Source organism: Coturnix japonica, chromosome 3 (genome assembly GCF_001577835.2).
Source record: "Coturnix japonica isolate 7356 chromosome 3, Coturnix japonica 2.1, whole genome shotgun sequence".
Classification (NCBI taxonomy): Eukaryota; Metazoa; Chordata; class Aves; order Galliformes; family Phasianidae; genus Coturnix; species Coturnix japonica.
Genome location: NC_029518.1, coordinates 70,776,301 through 70,791,551, shown reverse-complemented (window position 1 = coordinate 70,791,551; position 15,251 = coordinate 70,776,301). Strand labels below are relative to the sequence as shown.

The following is a 15,251-nucleotide window of genomic DNA, read 5'->3' as shown; positions in this document are numbered from 1 at the left end:
TGATAATCCCAGCCAAAGGACAAAAAGTTTGCTGCCCTCTTCTGCCTATGGAGCAAGAGGTCCAGACCTATTACTGACCAGTTTTTAAAAGTTGTCAGTAATTCAAAGGAATACACAAGTAAGACATCTTCTAAAACTTCTAAGCCTCAAACCCTTCATTCCTCATCCAAAATAAATAAATAGATAGATAGATAGATAGATAGATAGATAGATAGACAGATAGATAGATAAACCCACAAAACAAACACCAAATCAACAGCTTTCAATTCCATTGTGAACCAATAATTTAATGGCTATTTGTTTTGCAAAAATGAACAATTGCTTGAATTAAAAAAAAAAAAAAAGCTTATCCAAGAGGCCTGAGCTCTTTCAGAACAGCTCAGGAAAGCTCGTTTTCTAGTAGCTGGGAATGACAGAAGAGGACAACAAAGGTAATCACCAACTGCTAGGGCATAACTACAGAGAAATAAGTAGGAAGCTGGTAAAAAATGTGGAATAATTAGCCCCAGACATCCTAGGAGAGATGAGTCTTTGGTCTTATTTTCTGTGTAATATTATATTTCAGTTAATAAAACTACCACTTCTGAAGAAAATAAAAAACACCCACTGATTTAATATAAATATGCAAAGCATGGTCTACAAAGCTATACGTTCACAATGAGGCAGTTGGGTGACAAATATCTTTAACAAACTGAAGATGAGAACAGTAATAAAGAATGCAGAGGTCACTAGTATCCAGCATTAGCATTCACAGTGGAGTCAGTGTGACTCAATACAACATTCCTGATGTAAGAAGTGTAATGAGTGAAGATTTCTACAACTACACAACAGGTTTACAACTAAGTAGCCTAAATCCTTGTCCTCAGGAGGAGAGAATTGAGCATTGCCTAATATTTATTGTGGTCTTCTTCAGACCATCACTGTTATGGCTATCTGGAACAGGCTCTGTTCAGCCTGTGCTGCACCACAGAGCTCATATTCCAGAGAACTGGTTCCTATTTGAAAACAGGTAGCCCTCTATTTCTGTTTTCTTATTACTGTTCGGAACGGAAAAGCAAGTTTTTCAGCACACTATGTAAAGGAATGTCAGAGGTAGAACTCTTACAGTAGAACTAATTTACCATCATTAGAATGCTCTAGACACTTTCTGTTTTAAAAGATATTTTTGATCCTTCCCCCACTGGTCTGTGTGTTTTGCTTCTTGAACAGAAGTGCTAATATCACACAACTTGCCAGGAAGCAAATGAGCATTTGTAGTTTTACCTCCCTGGCTATTTTAAAATGTCTGCCCTACCTCTTCACCTTTAGCCATTCCCCTCATGCTCATACAGCTACACAATCCTGTCCCCCAAACACAGCTTTGCATCCAGGCCTTTATAATCAGCTTATACAATTATGCATATCCCTAGAAAAAGGAGTAGTCTTTTGCTGCAAAGGAATGCATGCCTGTCAGGTCAGCAGACCCAGAAAGTGAGCTGGGAACATCCTGTGCTAGTATGAAAAGGGATAGGTTACAGTTCAGCCAGCCAAGCAAAAAGAGGGAGATAGCAAGAAGAAATGCTGACAGTGGGTTTTCTATACCTCCCCAAGAAGTCGCTCCAGCAGGGGCTGCTGGAGCCGCTTGCCCAGTAGCAGCAAAATCTGGCTGCAGATCCAGAAGATCACTGGATGGTTTGGAAGAGCTGCCAAAGAAAGGAAGAGAATTATTAAATACTGGAATAATCTTTCTTCTTAGGTCACATCCAAAAAAAAAAGTCATGGTTGGATTGTAGGAATTAGGTTGGATAAGGCCATCCTTAGACTGAGTGACTGATGGAACTATTAAGAGAGGGAATTTTTCCAGGTCTTAGAATCAGAGCAGTGACCAGGAACGGAACTGCAGTGAGTGCCAAAGAACTTAACATCCTAGGATAGGATCTTAACTTGCTTACACTACTTGATAATGGCATTTTAATAGATGTATGAGACATCACTAAACTGTGACAATCCCTGAAAAGTTTTTAAAAAAATATAAGCCACCACCACCATCAACAAAAAAACCCCCACAACAACAAACCCAAATTCAAAAACCCGGGTGTCCCCTAAGAACAGAGGAAATAACCACTGCAACTGAAAACAGCTCTACTCCTCATGCCATATCTGAAAGCCAGAAACCTGCATTTCTAAGTAATGAATAGGTGTTAGGTAGAACGGAGTTGGTAAAATTTTGATGCCTAAATCCATCTGAATATTTGCTTAGGAAACAAGGTTGTGGGGTTTTTTTTTGTTTGTTTGTGGTTTTTTTTGGTTTTGTTTTTTGTTTTTCATTTAGAGCATTTAAATAATAAGCTGTAGAAGCTCTTTCTTCAGTGAAGTGTTCAACAATTAATCAGCCTTTTCTTTATAGTTTTGGTTCAAGCCCAGAGTCTTTATATGTTTAGAGTTCTTTCATTTCTTCTCATTACAGTGAACAACAGTAGTCTGTCCTAGTTTTAACTTGAAAGTGCCAATCAAAATTCCTCTTTGGAATTTAACATTTATTTTTTATTTCTTCCCAACATTCATTATATTTTTCTGTGCTTCATTAACTGATTTGAATAGCAAGAGAAAGGAATCTTATTTTAGTAGTTTTAGAAACTGTACAGAAGGTCAGCAAACTATTTTGGATGTGCATATTACTTCAATCTATTTGATAATAAGTTGATGTTACTATGGTGAGAATTGTACAAAATCAGTACTACACTGACAACAAATCAGAGTAGACATAAAGTTTGCATTCTTGTTTGGATGGGTTTATTGTGTGAACTAGATTGGTAGAATTCTATACCACATTCAGGACTGTTGGATACTATATGCAAAGTAAGCAAAATCTTGCAGGCTAATCTCCCATTACAAGTGTGACTAGTTCATAACATCAAGCGTAATAACTCAAATACACTTCTAAGCTTACCTGACTGGAGCAGCTGTAGATGCAGTTGCAAAAAGATCCACTGGAGGAGATGTATCAATGCTTTTTGCTGGAGTAGTATTGGGAGATGTGACAGTTGTGGCTGGAGAAGACTGCAGAAATATTTTAAACGTGTTCAGTATGCCAGCATTTATCCACAAACAACTGCTGCACAGATTCATATAAAGTCCAATTTGAACATCAAGTCTTATTGTGAACTGTTGTCACCTTGAGAGAATTTAAAGAAGATTGGGCTGCATTTTCAGAGGGCTAGTAATCCACAAAACCTGAACATTTGGTTTCCTTGCTAGAGGTCACAAGTACGATGCATGATCATGGGATAATTCTAATGCCTATACCAGCACAAAACAGCTTTCCTGTGCCTCTCTTTCTAGCCACACAGAGGTGTGCACGCCTACACGCTTGTGACATCCCTCTCCTGACAGGGGAAATCTTCCCTTGTGCCAAGGCAAGCAAAGAAATATCTCTCCAAAATGGTGGCTGAGACAAGCGACTCTATGATGATTCCACTTAGTGATGCCTGACTCAAGAGAAAATGCCTACTGTAGGTGCTCTTAGTGCATGGAGACTCCAGCAGCAAGCATCACATCAGCTTTTGTCCTCTGGGTTCAGCAGCATCTAAGCAGCTAACTCAGATCTGTGAGCTGGATTACCTGCATTTTCAAATCCCAGTCAGGATAACTAACAGATTCTACGTGTCAAAGGATTCTCAGCAAGTTTCAAGAAAACAGTTTGCTCATCAACAAATTCCCTCCTATCAGTTTTAAGACCATTCTGGGGACCAAGTATGTTTGTGGGTTTGTTTCTGCACATGTCAGATCCCTCATTTTGTCCAGTAAATCAAATACCTCCTAGTCCACAACAGCACCTTAGTATTCCAATGATGAAAACTATGGGAGAAGATAACTGTTTAAAACCCAAGTTCAAAGTGTATACACAAACCTTTGGACTTTGAAGAGAGTTTAAGAAAAAGAACTATCACTTGTGCTAACTGTTAAGTTCTCACAAATATATAACAAAAAGCTCAGCCTATGATTTTGTTTTAGTAGCTCCTCCAGTTCTGGGGCTTAAGGATTTCCTAAGTGTTGCAAGGACTGACACTCAACATAATATGCTGCAATTTTTCTGTACCCTTGAAAAACCACATTTCCTTGAGGCATGCCAATTTAACACTAAAAGATACTATGAACTTTGTTCCCTCAGCTCAGTAGAGATACTTTTCCTCACAAAAGGAAAACAAGTCACTTGTTCATTACTATTTACCATTCTGGCAGCTTTCAAACATGAAAAAAAGTATGGCAGATTTGAAGTAATTTTCTTCCCTTTGCCATACTGCCATCCCATCATCACAATGCTAACAAAAGATAGATATATGATTTTTCAACTCTTCTCAAGCATTTGAGACTAGATTGGTCTTCATATAAATAGAGAAGGTTTACTAAAGTTGTAAGAAGACTTTCTGAATCATTTGGTGGTGAACAGAGTTAAATCCAGCTGGCAACTGATCACAAGTGGTGCTCCCAAGGGTTGGTACTGGGTTCTGTCCAGTTCAATATCTTTACTAATGACCTGAATGAGGGAATTGAACATTGTAAGATTGCAGATGACACTACATTGGCAGGAAGTGCTGATCTCCTTGGGGGTAGGAAGACCCATCAGAGGGATCTGTACAGGGCTCACTGAGCTGAGGCCAATGGGATGAAGTTCAACAAGATCACGTGCCAGGTCCCGCACTTTGGCCACAACAACCCCAGGCAATGCTACAACCTTGGAGCAGAGGGAAGACTGTGTGGAAGAAATGAACCTGGGGCTGTTCATCAATTCTCAGTTGAACATGAGCCAGCAGTGTGCCCAGGTGGCCAAGAAGACCGATGGCATCCTGGCTTGTATCAGAAATAGCATTGCCAGCAGGAGCAGGGAAGTGATCATTCCTCTGTACTCAACTCTCGTGGAGTTGCACCTTTATTACTGTGTTCAGTTTTGGGCTCCTTACTACAAGAAACACACTCATTCTGTGTGTTATTTTAACTGCTACAATATTAGAAAAAAGCCCTTTTTACAAGCAACCTAAATGCTTTTGGAAATATATTTAACAGCTTTCAGTAGAATCAACTATTGAACAGAATCCTTCAGATTCAGAAATTTGCATTCAGTTCTTCCTATACAACTCTTTTTATTAAGCATGGAGCTATGACATATGGTAACCATTCAGGTACAGCAGGAACTAGTATTACTAACACTGCAAAGCTCATTAGTTTATCTGACACTCTAACCAAGCTGTTTTCACTGGCAACTCTAGCTTCACAGTGAGCAGTTGCACTAATAAAGAATTCCTAATGTGGGTATATCAGATTACAGTTTAAAACCATATACTTTTTTTTAGGAAGGAAAAGAGTCAGCATTTTCTCATAAAAAGCTGAAAACAGAGAGAAGAATCTTGAGAAGAAAGAGAACTGAGCAACTATCTCACTGATAAAGATTAAAAAAAAAAAAAAAAACAACGAAAAAACACAAAAACAAACCCACTTGGGATAAAGGTATGAATGTCTTAGGTTTTCACAAAGCATGACCATCAGCCCCTAGCAAAGCTGCTTAACATCCTGCACTGGTCTAAGCAGCATCACCGAAGTGCTTTTATGAAGCTGTTATTTACAAGCCCATTTAAAGATGCAGCTTTGTCACTTGGGTATGGTCTAGGTGACCAAGCCTAAATAAAAAACAAATTAGGAGAGAAAATCTCAACTGCTTATGCCTTTATGTTATAAAGCATATCACATGTACAGTTATTAAGGAGTACAGCAATTGGCATTATTTACCTTGCTCAGAGGAGAAGGAGCCCCAGATCTAGGGGGAATGAAAAGGGGTTTGACATAAGTACACTTCTGCAAACTTGTTTCTTGCACTTAAAACACATGCAAAAAGACCAAAAACTAAGCATCATAACTGTCACAAGATTTCCACAACTGCACGCCTTCCCAATTTCTCAGACTTCCATGTGTCAATTTAGACAAGGAATGCAAATTGTAACTTCAAAGCTTAAATGAATCTTTTTAGTTAATTGGTATCACTGGATTATTCTGCCTTTTAAACAAGCTCTCCTTAATGGAAGAAAGGCAGAAATGCATTCAAATGTCTTGCCTCAGGGCCTACAAAATTCAGTAGGAAAGAATTATTGGGGCAAGATGTATCTACATTATAAAATCCTGAAAGGGTAGCAGAATAAGACCAATGTGGAAGCAGTTATCAAAAATGAGTCTTCTGAGAATGCATCAGCCAATTTCTGAAGTCTGTTCTTTAAAGAAAGTCAGGGTCACTTTAAAATAATGTTTTAAATTATGGAAAGAGTAGAAAAGTCCCGAGCTGAAAGTTCTCTCACATGCAAGAATACTCACAGCAATCCTAATCCATAGAGCTTTAGTCACAATTCAGAATACATGTCAGTGCATTGGTTTACGTTCATCATTATTAGTATGAAAATACTGCTACACATTTTTAGAGCTGCTTTGATCTAAGAAATGAAGAATTACAATGGTGCTAACTAAAAAAAAAGAGGAGCTGAAGTCAAAAAATGTGCCAGTATTGAATTAGCATCCATCCTATGGGTTAATTGAACTGGATACAATCTAGGAGCTGTAGAATGGATTAGAAGATCTAGAGTTAAGACAGAAATGACTAAGAACAACTTAAGGTACAATTTATTGAAGGTATCTAAGCCATCTTAAAAACAAAACAAAAAAATCACCAAAACCACATTTACATGCAAGTGATACATAAACATATGTACTTACCCTTCACTAAATTGCAAGGGAAGCAACAGCAAAAGAGAAAACAAAACTTTAGCTTAATCCTTGCTAGAGTTAGCCATGACAAGCATCTAGTAAGAGGATGCAAAGTCATTAGAAAACAAATCAATTTTGACAATAAAATCCTTGGCAGCAGGGGAAAGCAGTTCCTTTCGGGTCAGCTTCACAGTTAATTTTACTTCATTATGAAAAGTGTTGAGCTGTTCATTGTCTCTCCCCCATCCCCCACCCCAGTAAGAAAAACAGCTGGCATTAAGACAGCTTTGTAAGGGAAAGGAAATGCCCAGTCTTACCACATCTTATTTTCCAGCTAAATGGCTAAAGGAGATTGGGAGGCAAACCTGAATATTAACTAGTCTCAAATTGTTAATATTCTGCTTTGAGGCAAGTTCTCAAAACATACACCTACTTGTTGCCAGGTTTTTTTCCTTCCAGTGAGTTTAGATGTTGCTCAAGAGTCTCCATAAGACTGCTAGGAGCCTTGAAAGCAAAGAGAAAGACACTCCATTAAAAAAAGGTTACTTTGACCTGACGATACTAGAAATCTAGCTCAACTTCTCTGAAGTTCACCATGTGCACACTCATGCTGTTACTATAACACTGAAAGTAGTGGATTTCCATGCTACAGGTATTCAGGTAAAGAGATTTTGAAAGACAATATTGTGTCAAAATTTGCAGAGAGAAAGCATTTCACTTTACCAAACAGAGCCTACAGCCAGAATCCAGGATGTCCTCACCATGCTTTGAGTCAGTTTTAAACATTGACAACAGCACAGGCATCCACAGGGTCAAGGATAAGAATAACAAGCTCAAGTTCTGGTTTTAGTGAGATCCCCAACACATCATTTAACACCAAAGGGTTGCATAGCATTTGTATATCTAAATAAAACAAGCTAAAAGTCTGTTCCAATGCCCCCAAAATCAGTTAACTTTGATTTAATACTGCCAGCATCCCATTATCAACTTTCACTTATGTCTTCTCAAAACCAGGCACAGGTTACTGAGCCCAGCAGGTAACTCAAAATTCAGCAAAATTACTTCTTTGGATATTGACAAAAACTAAGCATTTTTCAAGGCTCCCTTATCTTAGGTTTTATTTTAAGCAACCTCTTCATTAGCAATATCGCCAGGCAAGCACTTGCTGTTACAATGGTAGTTAAGAAAAGTAGTTATAAATACAAATGACAGGGCACTTATCTACTCCAATACAAAAATAATGTCCAAATAAGTAGAATTCTACAAGACCAACACACAAGAAGGAAATCCTCAAGAGATACAGCAGAACATAACAGTGAAGTACTTCTTCAGGGTTACCGTTTCATCACTGGTACAGTCTTTAATAGGGGAATTCTCTTTATCAGTGTCTTTCAGATCAACCAGAACTCCTGACAGCAAAACCTATGGTATTTTTCATAAATAATGTCTTTAATTCCAGGGTATATGCATGCATTTAAAAGAAAAAAACAAAAACAAAAAACAATCTGCTCTGCTTGCAAAGAGACTTTCCACTGCTTATATGCACAGTATGCTGAAAACCAGCTGTCCGGCTAAAGTGGATGCTTCAGGATGGGTAGTACCTAGTAGTTATGCAGAGCTTAAGTGTATTCATAGTGTTTTTATATTAATCTGGACATTACAATGAGTAGTAAGGTAATTTAACACATGCAAAAATTCTAAGTGCCCAAAAAATCCTTAACGGGTGGCTTGAATTTAAATACATCCATGTACATAACACAGTGCAGCACCATCTTAACCATTACTGCTATTTCATAGGCAGGACTATTCATTTTCTAAGAATGTAGGCACAATAAAGAATTTGGCTAAAAACAAATTACTTTGTTTATCTCCTTCTTGCTGCTGAAGAACACTTGTTACTAGGTCTTTCATTAACTCATGAAGAGACTCAGACTTCTGTTTATTCAATAATGTTACAGCACAAGAAACAAACTGCACCTGTAAGCCACGTAAGCAAAACGCTATGTTTCAAATAACAACACAAAACAAAAAAATCCATGACTTTTTACTCTTACAAACTGCAGCTCTACACAATTTAATTATCTTTTCAATACATTACTTACAGGTTTCAGAAAAGACAAGAAAACACAAAACTCATCTAGCAAGCAGAATTAACAGAAGCAGCTTTAGAAAAAATTCTACGTACTTCAGAAATTAAATAGTGCCCTATATCCTATTTGTGACTCTGAACATCACTTAATTCCCTCTGGATATTGCTTTAATTAGATTAATATGCTGGTCAACATCACTAAGAACTATAGCTATGGGTTACTCACTAGCTATTTGGGGGAAAACTGCCGTATTTCAATATTTGCTTATAGCTGAAAATGAGCCAAACTGCCAAGATGCCTCCTCAGCTTCCAAAACCTTGCAGCCAAACCAGAAAGTTCAAAGATGACAGCTATCAACTTCTATTTCAGTACTGTAAACACTTTCTTGGCTTAAAATATATACAGGCACATCAAATGTCAACATAGGCAGTTTCTTGTGGAATAATACTGACTACTGGTCTGATAAGGATAGGCAGAGGGTTTAAAAGCAGAAGAAAAGAGATTTATATCAGATGCTAGGAGGAAACTTTGTCTTCAAAACTGTGGTGAGCTGATGACACAGCTGCCCAGAGAAGCTGTGGGTGCCTCATCCCTGGAGGCATTCAAGGCCAGGCTGGCTGATGTCCTGGGCAGCCTGAGCTGGTGGGGGGCAGCTCTGCCCACAGAAGGGGGTGGGAACTGGATGGGCTTTAAGGTTCCTTCCAACCCAAGCTATTCTGTGATTCTACTGCTTCTTTTAGGAATTCAGGTATACAACTGATATTTCAACTTCATTAGCTAAAATTATTATATGTAATTATATGTAAAACTTATTAATTGAAAATCAGTTTAATTATCCACCTTTTACTTTCTTATTGAAATGCACTGCCTAGGTCTCTGCAGAATCTACAGAGTGTTCCAAATGAGCTTTAGCAAGCAAGTTCCAAGCAGCTTTTAGGAGAACACAGCTATGATGGATGGTTTGATATTTAGGTTTGCTATCAAATAGCCATGTGTGGCAGTCATCAATCTCAGAATAATTTATTATGCAGTTCCCCGCATAACAAATAAGTGTGCTAGGTTAGTAATCAGCTTCCTGTTCCTGTCAGAGAAGCACATTCTGGCAACTCTAGTCAGACATCAGTTTTCCCAGTCAGCCCAAAAAATGTCTGCTCTTGGTCGGAGTAGTGCATCAATCGGAGTTTTCACATTAAACACAAAGCCTATTGAAAATGTACCAGCACAACAGAATTCAAGCAGCACTGGTGAATTTTGGTGCTCAAATTTTGTTATATGCTGACAGTTCCACAATGAAATCGTGACTTCTGCAAGTCTGCTGTACCTAGACTGAGACAGTATTGTTCACCAAGGAAAGAGCAACGTGGCTCACCCTTGAGCTACAGGTTAGAAGAGATCAGAAAAGATATTAATCTGATTATATTAGTCTTCATAAACAGCTTTTGGCAGTTCTTTTCTTATTTGAAAATTTGGAGTGCTTGAAAATATTGATTTCCTCTAAGTATTTAGATTCCTCGTGTACCTATTAATTATTAAATGTTTATTACACAGACCAAAAAGATTACAAGAAAGCCTTACCTGTGTAAGATCAGGGATATCACCTTTGTCAATTCCAACTTGCTGTAGATTTAAAAAAATAGGGGATAAAAAGTAAGCACATCATTCCATGGCAGAAGGCATGTGGTACACACTTCAAACTCTAATGCACTTTGTCTTCAGAAAAAGACTACAGTGTTATCACATGCAGATGTTCCCATCTTTCCAGCAGTAATTCCATCACCTTCATCATCTTGCATCAGTCACTCTTTCACCCTGGTAAAGCTCATACTCCCTACTGCAAATCAGATAGGACTTTCTGGTCACATACTGTTGCCCAGAGGGCAGCATCAATGAACTATCAAACACACCTTATCCAGATGTCTGACTCTCCTCACACAATTTTCTCTAAAATTCACCCACTGAGCAAATTCTAGAAGACAGCAGCTAAAAAATATGTTTGCACTCCAGTCACTTTGTTTTTCCAACCTTTCTTCCTATCTTTTCAAATCAAGACAACAGTCTGCAAGCTTTTGTTAGTTGTTGCTTACCTACGCTCTTCAAAGTGCCTGTTGGTTTAGGTTTTACAGAAGAGTATGCTTTACTCCATCTAGAATAAGAGCATGCTTTACTCCATCTACATCTTGAAGTGTAGTCAGTACAACCCCCATTCTGTGAAACTGACCTATAGGTGCCTGAAGTATTGCTCAGAGGTCTGAAGTCTTCATGCTACTACTCCCTCAAGTCCAACGTTCACATCAGGCATTACATGCCATTCAAGAGACAGGCAGGTTACTTCATAAATAGTTAAATAAACCAGCAAAGAAACATTTTATTCAGCTCATTACTGCTGCCCTTTATAATGAAGCATGAAACATGGAAAACGTGCATCTTGTGCCAAGGAGCCAACTACCACAAATGAGGGCCCAGCAAAAGAGTAAATTAACCATGTAATATTTGTATTATCCACAGAAGAAGATGATAAGAAGGATCAAAATCAGGAAATTTTCACATTGCAGTTAACTTGTAGTTAGCTGCAAAGACTTAACAGTGAGACTTATGAAATCATTATGCTTTTATTCATGATCCCCACATTTTTCTCTGATGTTCAGCTCTGTCCTAGAAGCATGCCGTATGCACCTCCAAGAAATACCGCTATGACTGAATATATATTACCAGGAAATTGAGGATGGCTGCACAGCAGAGACTTGCAGAAAGCCTAAGCAGGACTTATTAGTTCAAGAAGAGCTGAATAAGCAGATCCAAGAATTTCTATGCTGCCTCACAGTTATATATAGTGAGTCAGATGCTTAACAAGCACAATTAATATTTTATATCGATGCTAAAAAGGTTCACAAAATACTTAAGTGCCAGACTCCAGAAGACTGGAAGTCACTTACCTCTGCAACTTTAAGAAACTCTGATACTCTGGTCATTCGAGTAAGAAATCGTTTGTAGATTTCAAGAGCATCTTTACATTGTCCCTTTTTCATTTCAAAAAATTTCTCTAGAGAAATAATTTGGCAAATTTCAGTTAAGATATCTTACATTAGGTCTGCATTCATCAGCAATTCTAGTTTTCAGGAAAGTGATGTTTCAAGAATACTGCACTCCATTAACATTTTCTACCTGGATACTAAGCTAGCAGTATTCCTAGTCCTTAGTAGAATTCAGAAATAGAATCTGCTGAGATGCCTAAGAACTATATAGACAATAAATCACACCCTAAGGAGCTACAGCACTGTGTGATGCAAACCTAGCATTTAAAGATGAATAATAACCAGGCAAAGTAGTTACTAACCTTAAAAATCAAAGCATTTAAGGATACTTAGATGCATATTAATATATTTCTTTTCCCAAGTTGTGTTCACTTCAAAGGACTCCAATAAACACCTTCCCACTCAAGTAACTCCTTAAAGTTGGTCTGTGTCCATTAATAAGCACACCTGCTACATATTTCAACCTGAACTTACTCTTTTAGTAGAATTAGACAGTGAAAGCTCAGCTCAACTGTTATGTATCTGCCTCATCAGTTTCCATGCCTATAGTTTCAGTCAAAATACCCGGGGCTTACTATTATAAATTATCATCAGAAAATGTTACAACATGGATACAAGACCAGCATCTGAGCTTTACAGTTCAGGAATCTCTTTATGTCAGTACAGTATTTGCAACTTCTTGGATTCTTCCTTTTCTAGTTGCAGCCACAGACTGGCCAAGTGATCTCAGTTTCTATCTTTATAGACGAGCTGAAGTGCTCAGAGGTTTCAGTAATGGAACCTTATTTTCTACAGTGTCAGCTGTATTTCCTGCAGTTTAAGGCAAATCCTAGTTTTAGCATTCATAACAAAACCACCAGCAAAACCTTAACAAAGGTTAAGGTGTGTTACACTGATGCTTACATCCTGTTTTCTAAGCATTTCTAACCGTGTCTGCAGCCTTGCACAGGACCTGTAAATTGACTTTAAGTAGGTTCCTAGAGAAGATCCAGCTTTGGCCTTTCAGACAGATCAAGAATGTTGTACAGGAGGTTATTGCTTCAGGTAATGCACAGCATATTTAAACAAAAGAATAATCTGGATTTAAAAGAAAAACAAACAACAAAAACAACAAATAGCAAGAGGTGTTTTGCTAGCTTTGTTGGACATATTATGCAGTCTCTCACAGCACTATATATTTCTTTACACATAAAAATGCTTTTAAAATAAACTGCACAATTTAAAGATCACATGAAAACCTAGCCTCAGATGAACACTAAAATCAGAGGTTACGGCTTAAAGTCATCTCTCACTTCTCACTTTAAAATAGAATGGAGAAGAACAATTATCATTCAAATGACAGTTAAGTAAAATAAAAACAAAACCTGAAGCAGATCTGAAACTCCTTTTACTTGCTCATAGTATGTAAAATGCTGATGCTGTCTTACTTACCTAGTAAGTTAATAACCCCATCATTGTAGCACGCAAAAAGTTTGATAAGATCTTTAAACAGAAGCATGAATGCAGCATTTATGACACCATTTGTCAGTTCATTTGGATGAACCTACAAATAAAATGACAGTTAGTTACAATATGTTTACTGAATGCAAACAGCAGTTTTAGCTAGTACCAGATATCTGATGCTGCTACAGGCAGAATCAAACACTGAATACAAGATTACACACAAAGAAACTAAACAGAGGTTTTTTCTGTTTCATCTGAAAGCTAGAGTGGACCTTGTCTTCCATCTGGGAACGTGTCCTTCCACTCACTAAGAACAGAACAGCTTCAAGACTGATTCCTTCAATGATCTCTTTGCAGTATTACAGTGTACCTCCAACAACTGACTCCTGGTTTTATCCTTAAAGCAGATAAATAATCCCACCAACATTAGCAATGTTATAAATGTACTGAAGGCACATTTCAATGAATAGACTAGATTAAAATTAATCAGTTCATTTACAACTGAAAACCACATGAAGGTTTTAAGGAGTGAAACAATGCACATGTGGTAACTTAATTCTTTCTTCTTTCCCCTCAAATATTAGCTGGTTAGCAGAAGAAAGAAAAAAGATTCTTCAGTCTCCTTGTTTTGCTCCATTTCTTCCCCTCACTGATTCAAGAGTTGAAAGTCCACACTCTGAGTCAAAATTCCTACAGTCCTCATTTCCCATTCTATTCTCTAAAAAAACCCAAAACCCGCATCTAAGCATATAGGAAAGTACCACATTGCAACTCGGTCTGCCTCAGTGGGACACTGAAAATTGGATATTTTCGCTCACATACTGGGAACATTAACTAAAGCATTACATACAATATGAAATGTGTTAATTACAGTGCAGCTATTTAAATCACTGCCTAGAGTTAAAGCTGGGTCAGGTTCAATACATACATCAAATTCAAGTAGTGCATCAATTTGTGCCTGTAGTATTGGCATACTCTTCAGCAACTTTTCAGGAGCCATTGTTCTCATTACACCATCAGCTCTGCAAGAGAGAATACAGATTAGAAGCTGTGGTGTTTCCTCTTCCTCCCCACAAGCCTATCTGCTGTTTAAACTTAAGCTAAAAGCTGCTTAAGAGTTTGAACAACTTGACAAGAAATAAATGCTCTGGAAGTACTCAGGGAATTGACAGTGCTTGTGCATTAACTTTGTTATGAATAACTAATGAACACTTATTGCCTAGAGTACTTTTTAATGATATATCTATAGTTACTGAAGACAAAAAAATACCTCTACAGGCTGCTGCTTTTTTTTTCCCCTCAACAATGCCACAATATATGCATATCAATAACTTAAACTAGGCAATCATTGCTAAAAGCTTCTTACATTAGTATGCTTTCCTCTTATTAATTCTATTGCTCCTTCATAACAATATTACTGATTTTGAACTGTCTTAGTGGTGCTGGCCTTTTACTCCAGTTGGATCACTTAGCAGTCATGGATGTGTAGCATTTCTTCTTTGCAGCCCGCAGTCTTAGTCTTCACATATGCTGATTTTTATTGCTAAATACCCAAACACACTCAATAATCATCATGTATTGACCCATTCTGATCTCTGATAGGTATGGTATCTCCTCTTTGGGAATGACATCACCATTCTTACTCATTTTACTTAATCTTACACTCTCAGGCATCTTGAGAACCAGAAATAAAATGTACAGAAAGGGTCTCCAGAAACACATAACAATGCAGGTTTGTTGCTGGATGCCCAGCAACCTGAACTTACGTTGATGTAACTTGAAGCATTTAAAAGTACCACATGTAAAAGGAAACCTAAGACTGCTGGATCAAAGCAGTCTGCTGGTTCAAAGCCTACCTGTAATATCAATCCCACTCACTACTATCTTTCACGTCCCAAAGTTCTTAATGATTTGTATTCCAGATGTGTTCAAGAGATTACTCTGATCCCCTTTACTGGAA

General features: G+C 37.7%; 1 protein-coding gene across 13 annotated transcripts in view; it reads right to left on the bottom strand.

The window, feature by feature from the left end:
- Positions 1-15,251, bottom strand: part of SNAP91 (synaptosome associated protein 91) — a 67,627-nt gene that overhangs the window by 29,004 nt on the left and 23,372 nt on the right. For all 13 annotated transcript variants that reach the window (XM_015858987.2, XM_015858991.2, XM_015858988.2 and 10 more), the window contains exons 6-14: positions 14,220-14,313; positions 13,280-13,391; positions 11,750-11,856; positions 10,392-10,433; positions 7,160-7,230; positions 6,736-6,741; positions 5,764-5,791; positions 2,930-3,039; positions 1,582-1,682 (exon numbers count right to left, since the gene is read on the bottom strand). In XM_015858987.2, the coding sequence (XP_015714473.1) occupies positions 1,582-1,682; positions 2,930-3,039; positions 5,764-5,791; positions 6,736-6,741; positions 7,160-7,230; positions 10,392-10,433; positions 11,750-11,856; positions 13,280-13,391; positions 14,220-14,313 (671 nt within the window). The remainder of the gene's footprint in view (positions 1-1,581; positions 1,683-2,929; positions 3,040-5,763; positions 5,792-6,735; positions 6,742-7,159; positions 7,231-10,391; positions 10,434-11,749; positions 11,857-13,279; positions 13,392-14,219; positions 14,314-15,251) is intronic.